At 31.8% G+C, this 8,797-nt stretch overlaps 1 protein-coding gene across 1 annotated transcript in view; it reads left to right on the top strand.

The window, feature by feature from the left end:
- Positions 1 to 880: 880 nt before the first annotated feature.
- The window catches only part of LOC105557352, an 11,824-nt gene continuing 3,907 nt past the window's right edge, over positions 881 to 8,797 (top strand). The window contains exons 1-11 of the mRNA XM_012004568.1: positions 881 to 1,090; positions 1,506 to 3,722; positions 3,876 to 4,059; positions 4,224 to 4,400; positions 4,675 to 4,767; positions 4,843 to 4,923; positions 5,422 to 5,523; positions 5,637 to 5,711; positions 5,777 to 5,842; positions 5,938 to 6,036; positions 8,713 to 8,783. Of these exons, the coding sequence (XP_011859958.1) occupies positions 4,860 to 4,923; positions 5,422 to 5,523; positions 5,637 to 5,711; positions 5,777 to 5,842; positions 5,938 to 6,036; positions 8,713 to 8,783 (477 nt within the window). The 5' untranslated portion in view covers positions 881 to 1,090; positions 1,506 to 3,722; positions 3,876 to 4,059; ... (1 more) ...; positions 4,675 to 4,767; positions 4,843 to 4,859. The remainder of the gene's footprint in view (positions 1,091 to 1,505; positions 3,723 to 3,875; positions 4,060 to 4,223; positions 4,401 to 4,674; positions 4,768 to 4,842; positions 4,924 to 5,421; positions 5,524 to 5,636; positions 5,712 to 5,776; positions 5,843 to 5,937; positions 6,037 to 8,712; positions 8,784 to 8,797) is intronic.

Consider the following 8,797-nt stretch of genomic DNA (forward strand, 5'->3'; position numbering starts at 1 on the left):
TATCCACGTAAATCAAAGTTACTGAAAACATGGCAAATTCCTATAGAATGTGATCAGATTAGTAAATATCTTTTAATACACGTATTACATAAATTAATTAGACTAGAACTATCATTCGATTCATATAAACAACCTAGTATGTTTGTTATGCCACTACTTCATTCACTTTAACAATACTGTAAGGGTTACGACAAAAACATTTTTTTATTATATATGTTTAATATTGTTTTTATTAGTTATTTATATTAATTAATTTTCTCTCTTTGTTTAATATTCTAGTGTAATTGTAAGATTAATTAATTGCTAACGTAATGTAAAATTAAAATTCCATTTCTCTAATAAACTGTTTTTGTGCCTTACAATTATAGTTTTAATTCTATAGAAAATTGTTAAAGATAGACTTAAAAACTGACAAACCCAATAACTACATATTAAGGATACCCTAACAATTCTTACTTATTATTATCCGATTAGAACCTCAAAAGGTTTTTATGAGGATTCTTTTTTGTAGCATACACAGGGTGAATCTTATATGTCCTGCACCAGTCTTACCACAGTATAACCACAGTATAACCAGAAGGGGCACTCGTTCTTTTGTTTCACGTTCGCGCCGATCCGTACTGCGCATCCGACATGTTTTTATAATGACCAATTACAGGATTTTTGTACATGTGTTAGTGCAAAGTCGGTGTGACATTGAAAAATTCGCAGTGTTGACGAATAACGCGTAAATACTTTTATACGTTGGAGCAAGTAATTACATTAATTACCTTTATTAAAACAATTTTTTTCATAGGCCATTTCCATTTACAATAAATAATATATGCCAGTTCGTGTGCGCCTTTCCTGGATATGATCCTGAAAAGGGTTCAGGCACTTTTAGCAGTTGATACACTGTTGGCGCTTCTAAAAACATGGCGGAAAAGTGAGAACGCGCAGATCAAAGGTGTCGACAGAGAGTGCCCCTACTGCATGTGGACCAGGTGTTAGCAGCGCCAAAGTAGAAAGTGCCTGAACTATATGTATCGTTCCTCCTTGACGGGATTGCAACCATCGCAGGCTGCAAGACACGTGAGTCGGTGCGAGCCAGGTACTATATTTTTAAATAAGATTGTCAGGGAAATTTGAGCAGTACAATTTTACTAATTTATTACGCATTCGACTGTGAGACATAATGATTGGTCACATTTTGAGATGCGTAATGCAAGAATTTTGTAGCTTTAGTATATAACCTGACCTAACCCCTCGATCGTTTCTATATGCATGATATTGGACCGCGTACCCTGCCGGAAATAATTCTACAAAATATGTAGAAAGGAGAGAGTGCCAATGTGAGCCACAAAATGAGAGGAACTCGGTTCTCACAATATAGAAGAGGTCGATTCATTTTGTGGCTCACATTAGCACTCTCTTTTCTACATACAATATTTTCTTTTTGGGAGTCTTCACAACACTTTGGAATATAATTCTACAAAGTTGTGTTTATTTATATTCTTTTATTCCAGGGTCGTCAAGGTCGCTTCACGTATCGACTTGAAGAGTCGACGAAGAAGACACGAAGAAAAAGAATTAAACTTTTCAGATTAACACATTACGGGCATGGGAAAACTCAAAAGTTTTTGTAAATTGTCACGCAGTCAACAAAATCGCCGACTGAAGTAAATATAGACATCAGAAAATTTCAGAAAGGAAAATATTTCTATATTGAAACAAGTTGAAATAAATTTATTACCTACCGAAAAAGAATGTGATAATTTTTCTTGTTTTGAGACAGAAAATAATTTAGTTTTGTGGGATTTGTCTGTACCCAACATTGCTGATGAAATAAATATAACAGACAATTTAACATTTTGTGATAAATAGTATTTTACACCAAATTGCAGTGAAGGCATATCTCTAGAGAAAAGCTAATTGTATAGGCAGATAAACATAAAGTTCAACATGAAAGTTCAAACTGTAACATCTCTACTTAAAATATTAAAAAATAAAGGCCATGATGATCTTTCTAATGATGGAAGAACATTAATGAAAGCTCTACGTTACACAACAATTTATCAGATATCAGATGGCAATTACTATCATTACGGGTTAGAAAATGGAATTATCGAAGTACTATGCTGGTTACAAAACTCAATAATAAATAATCCCATTATTATTAATGTTAACATTGATGGTCTTCCTATCGCTAAAAGTTCAAACAGTCAATTGTGGCCTATTTTAGCTCAAGTTGTTCTCAAGGAATCTGCATCCACTTTTATTGTTGGTGCTTACCATGGATGCAAGAAACCTATCACTGATCATTTTTTGCAACATTTTGTTACAGAGTTCAAACAATTAAATACAACTGGATTTACATTTAAAAATAATGTGTACAAGTTGAAATTAGAGCAATCATATGTGACAGCCCTGCACGATCATTTGTTACGTGCATAAAAGGTCATAATGGTTACTTTGGTTGTAGTAAATGTACTGTGGAGGGTGATCATGAAAATCATCGAATGCTTTTTCTTGAAAATAGCTGTTCTTTGCGAACAGATGAAACGTTTAAATATCGACAAAATGCAGAACATTACACTGGTGTGTCCTTGTTAGAACAATTACCTTTACCAATGGTCACAACTTTTCCACTTGGCTACATGCATTTAGTTTGTCTTGGTCAAATGAAAAAGTTACTATGTTTATGGTTGAAAGGTCCTATTTGCACTGAGGCTCGAGTATCTGGTAAACAAATAAAAGATTTAACCTCGGATCTAGTTTCACTAAAGACATATGTTTGCTCTGAATTTGTTAGAGTACCTAAGAATTTTGAGGAAGTGGGTAAATAGAAAGCTACAGAATTCAGAATCTTTTTATTATACCTTCCCAGTCAGAAATGACTCGAAAACCGATGTCGAAACGATATCGATTCGATATCGTTTCGACGTCGGTTTTCGAGTCATTTCTAACTGGGTTAGTCCTGTTTTACTGCATAAGTTTCTTCCATCTACTTATTTCAAACATTTTCTTACGTTTCATTGTGCAATTCGAATATTATGCCATCCTCACGATTATTTAAGAAAAAATAAATATACACAAGAGCTGTTGCTTTATGTCGTTCAGAACTATTCTGTTCTTTATGGTAAAGAAAATGTGATTTAAACAGTATATAATTTGATCCATTTGAGTGATGATGCAAAGAGGTTTTGGCCTTTAGATAGTTTTAGTGCGTTTCCTTTCGAAAACCATTTGCATACCGTAAAAAAATTATTAAGAAAGCATGACAAACCTTGCAACAAATACATCGAAGAATAATGGAAAAAAATGCAGCAAATAAATTTCGAACATGTATAGATTCTGTCCTATATCCACTTCTAATATTAAGAAATAAGAAAAAAATCTCATTTCAATGTTCTGAAAGTTATGATACATTACAGTTTCGTAACTTTAAATTATCATGTTGTAAAGCAGCAGATTGTTTTTGATTTTAAAATATAATAAAGTTGTTAAAATACACTATATTGGTTTGCAAAATGGAAATCCAGTTATCATTGGTTAAGAATATATCAACTATTTTCGTTATCCTTGTGATTCGAGACATATAAATGTTTTTGTTGTTACTGATAATTTAACTACGTTGAAATGTTTTCCTGCTACTGAAATTTCAAGAAAAGCTATATTGCTGCCATGGGAAGGGGGCAACTTTGTGTTTTTCCACTACTACATTCTGATATATGTATATGAAGGTATATGTGTATATAGATATTGTATATATCATAATGCATATATGTATCATACTGTATGCTAACCTAAAATTACCTTTAATTTTATTTAATTAATTAATGTCTAATGCTTATTTTAATGTTGTTGCATTTTAATGACCAATTACAATGTTGTAGATGTATAGTGTGGTTGTTGATCAAGACTGGTGCTCTGTTGCTCCAGAATCATGGGTTGATTATGAAAAAAAACATGTAGGATGGCCAACAAATCATGCAAATGTTTCCAAAGCAGTATAAAAACGATTGACTCCAGACACGTCCTGAAAGAGTATATCTGTGAAATATATTTTAGGACCGAACGGTAAGAATATTTTGAGAAATTATAATCATCTTTATATGTTTTTTTCAATATCAGTAATATCTTTTATATTATAATAGAATAGAAAATGTTTTTAAACATTATATTTTTTAATATAATAGGATTGTAGGTAACATTTTTTAATCATGCTAGTAATTTTTTTATAGAAACATGAAATTGCTCGAAAAATTGAAAAAGATGCACAGTTCTTATCATCTGACGAAGCTCAAATTAATGCTCTTTCAAATACAAAAATTCATGATATTCCATTAAAACGACCAAGAAGACGAAATATTGTATAATATATTCTTCTCAAGAGGAGTCAAGCCCAGAAGTCAAGCATGGTAAATAATGTTTCAAAAAAATTCAATTATACATATATATATGCATGTATGTATAATGTATATACAGGATGTTCCAGTTAAGGTATCCATCCCTTAATATTCAAGTAGAGTGGGAGAAACTAAGAACAAAATTTATGTTTTACTTTGTAAAATTCGCAATAGTTGTCAAGTAATTAATTAAACTGTCTGAGCAAATGAGCGCGTATGAAGCGTATAAGCGGTAATGAAAGGTTAATTTGCAGTCTTGAAAATTACGTTTTGTTTATATTTGTAGGAAAACGTTCAAAAATTATAGCAAGTCCTCCGACCTTAAATATTAATTATGAAGAAGATAGTACAGATAAAGAGAATAGAACATCAAAATCTGGTAAGTCTTATTAATTTGGTTTTATCAAAATGAAACATTAATATAAATTTGTACTCATACTGTTGATCTTTTCAGCTATCAACTATACAATAATGTTACCGGAACCGAAAAATACACAGACGAAATACTCCGAAACAGAAATAGCTTCAGGATCAGGTAATTTCATGTTTGTACATATAATTGAATGAAAATTACTATCCATTTCATAAGTTGCTTTGTAATTTTACGGTTTATGTTAACAGAGGAAATATATAAAAAGATATCTATCATGAACAATTTGTTTAATAAACAGAGCAAATAAAGTATTTAAATTTTAAATTTTTATTTAAAGCAATAGTGTTTTATTATATAAATTGCATTTTAGTTTTTAATAAAGTATCTCAACCAAATTTGTATAATAATATTGCTATACATTTTATTTCTTAAGTTAATTAAAAAAACAAAAATTAATACATCTATAGAAATAAAAATTGAGATAAATGTTTTCAAAAGATAGAAAAATATATTGTTAAAAATGTGTGTATAAAAATTAAATATACGTTTTATACAATGTTTTATTGTGAACAATGTGTACAGTAATAATATATATGTATAATACAGTAATAATATGTATAATATTAAAGCACAATATTTATTTGAAATATGTCTTTCTAGAAGTATCATATAACAATAATAATTTAGTGTCGCCGAGTACTTTGGATTCACAGCCGTTAAATTATGACGATTATTTTTTGGAGAATGAAGACTTGTTGCAAGGTACTGTTAATATATTTTTTATGTAATATTCTTTAAATATTTTCTTTTTCAAACTTTTGCGATATTAGTACAGTAGCAGAAATTAATATGCTTACTTTATATTTTTTTTACAGAAAAGGAAATAAATGAAACTTGTTTTCGACAATCGGACATAAAGCCGAAAAAATTAGTTTCTACAGTTAAAGATGGTACATAATATAATACGCGTTAAAATTTTTAATATTTTCTATTAATTTTGGAAATATCTTTTCAGTTGAATATAATTCTGGATATAATGTAAAAATTGTAAAAGGAGATAAAACAGAAGATTCTATTGCAGGTTATTTGATACAAAATATTTATTATATCTTTCTCCACATTTTTTAGTTTATAATTTCTATTAAATTTATACAAATTGTTTTTTGTTTTAACTAGTGAGAACTCATACTGACTTACAAATGCAGAATGAAACAAAAAAGGATAAAAAGACTGAATACAAGAAAATGACTAAAGACAAGGAAACGACAAGCAAAGGTAATTGTGCACGAATGTTCGGAAACCGGTAATCGCGGATCGCACGGTTCGACTCGACTCGCGCACTACGAATTTATTTGACGCCGACACAAGTTCCGACTAGAACTCTGGGAGATGTAAGGTACGGAGAGAAGGTATCAAAACGGATTACTCTCAGTTATTTAATTGCTAAACACTCACGAACGTTTATTTAATTAACACATAGAATAAATGAACAAAGGCTGTGCGGAGCGAACAAAAGAAGGTTCACCTACAAAGGATCACCTTGTGACAAGGTGATCTAAAGTATTGATGTTATTCGCTCACAAAGAAATGAGAAGTAACGGTCCTTTCAACGTTAACGGATTTAAAGAAGTTGAAATCGACGAGGTCGCGATAGACTGACTTATTCGCACTCGAAACAGTTGCGGAGTCAAGTCGCTCGAGTCGACGCAATTGTCCGCTACGATAAAGTAGCACCGAAGCGCGCTGCCTTGAATGTCCGAATCTCGAACCGCCGCACAGTGGGAAAAAAGGCACACTTTTTGGACAAAAATCGCTGGACGGTGTAATTTTCAACCGATTTTAATGCTTTTTTTAAATTTACTCGTTAGAAATTGCTCTACAATCGTATCGTGCCCTTTTCTTTAAATTAGACCTTTGATTCAAAATGGTGGAATCAAAATGGTTATCAGAAATATGGAAATTGTAAGATATTGAATATTATTGTACCAAACTAAGTATATGCGGGTTTTAGGAACCCGTAATAATATATCTGTGTCAAAATGGTAATATTTGCCACTGAAAAAGACCTGAAGTGGGTCGAAATGTTTCACGACTCTTTGATATCTTTACAATATCAATACATTCAGATCGCGTTTTCATATTAGTACATATTACCCGATTATATGTATGTAAATTTTACAATTTAACATAAAATTTATATAGCTGCCAAAATATGAAATTATAATCATAATGTAAAAACAAAAAATATAATAACACTAAAGTCCCCTTTTATTTATTGTCAAGATATCGGACGTGCCAGAATTTATATTTATTTTTATTATTTTATTTTCTTTATTTTTGTTTTTGTACTTTTATATTTTTTGTTTTTTTGTATTTTAATATTTCTTGTAAGTAAATATATATTTTTTATTATACAGGGTGTCCTGACATTCGTGAATCAAAATACCATAGCAAAAAAGTCGTCGAAAAAATAAATTAAAAAGTTATTTGCCATTTTTCGTTCCGAGCAGTAGTTTTTTTAGATAATAAGGTTCAAAACAGGCCAATCATACATTACGGTTGAACGGAAACCTGTCCGTGAGTCGCGCATTGATAGTGTTAATGCACTAACACTATCGACGCGCGACTCACGGACAGGTTGCCGTTCAACCGTAATGTATGATTGGCCTGTTTTGAACCTTTTTATCTAAAACAACTACTGCTCGGAACGAAAAATGGCAAATAACTTTTTAATTTATTTTTTCGACGACTTTCTTGCTATGGTATTTTGATTCGCGAATTTCAAGACACCCTGTATAATAAAAATATATATTTACTTACAAAAAAATATTAAAATACAAAAACAAAAATAAAAACAAAAATAAAGAAAACAAAATAATAAAAAATAAATATAAATTCTGGCACGTCCGATATCTTGACAATAAATAAAAGGGGACTTTAGTGTTATTATATTTTTTGTTTTTACATTATGATTATAATTTCATATTTTGGCAGCTATATAAATTTTATGTTAAATTGTGAAATTTACATATAATCGGGTAATATGTACTAATATGAAAACGCGATCTGAATGTATTGATATTGTAAAGATATCAAAGAGTCGTGAAACATTTCGACCCACTTCAGGTCTTTTTCAGTGGCAAATATTACCATTTTGACACAGATATATTATTACGGGTCCCTAAAACCCGCATATACTTAGTTTGGTACAATAATATTCAATATCTTACAATTTCCATATTTCTGATAACCATTTTGATTCCACCATTTTGAATCAAAGGTCTAATTTAAAAAAGGGCACGATACGATTGTAGAGCAATTTCTAACGAGTAAATTTAAAAAAAAACATTAAAATCGGTTGAAAATTACACTGTCCAGCGATTTTTGTCCAAAAAGTGTGCCTTTTTTCCCACTGTGCGCCGTTCGCGGTATACCCGGCCCACGCGGGCGAGATTGCGTGACTCATTGTCAGTTCCGATGAGGCTGGGCTCCGGTGTAGGTCACTTTCCACAGAGGTAGATTGGCGAGTCCGATGATAGGCGATCGTCACGATTGAACTGTCTCTCTCGGAGACTGAGAAAAACTGCCGCGTTACTGATCGTGAAACGAAACCGAAAGCTGTCGTTTTCAGAGCGATCGAATATCGACTGACTGCTCGTTTCTAACGTCTCCGGTTTGACCCGGTCTCGGAAGTGTTTTTGGATTTGACCGATGACGAAAATATTGTTTCGTTTCGCTAGCGCGACGCAAGTCATCGGTCGAATCCTACTCGGTGTCGGCGATGATTTTCGCGCGAGGCTCGATCAGCTGGCTCGAACGGGGTCATCGACCCGCGTTGATCGAGACGCTTCTGACCGAACGCACCGCGATTTCGAGCGATACATCGAATCCGAAACAGTAATATTTCTTCTATTTGTATAAAATTTGACTTTTTAATACTTATATCTTTAGTTGCAGGCGAAATATTCACAGTTGAAAGATACTTAATAAATAAATCGAAAATTGGACACAATCTTAACAGTGTTAAGAGGATGCT

This window comes from Vollenhovia emeryi, unplaced genomic scaffold, assembly GCF_000949405.1.
Source record: "Vollenhovia emeryi isolate VEMERY1.0 unplaced genomic scaffold, V.emery_V1.0 DF939513.1, whole genome shotgun sequence".
NCBI classification, from domain to species: Eukaryota; Metazoa; Arthropoda; class Insecta; order Hymenoptera; family Formicidae; genus Vollenhovia; species Vollenhovia emeryi.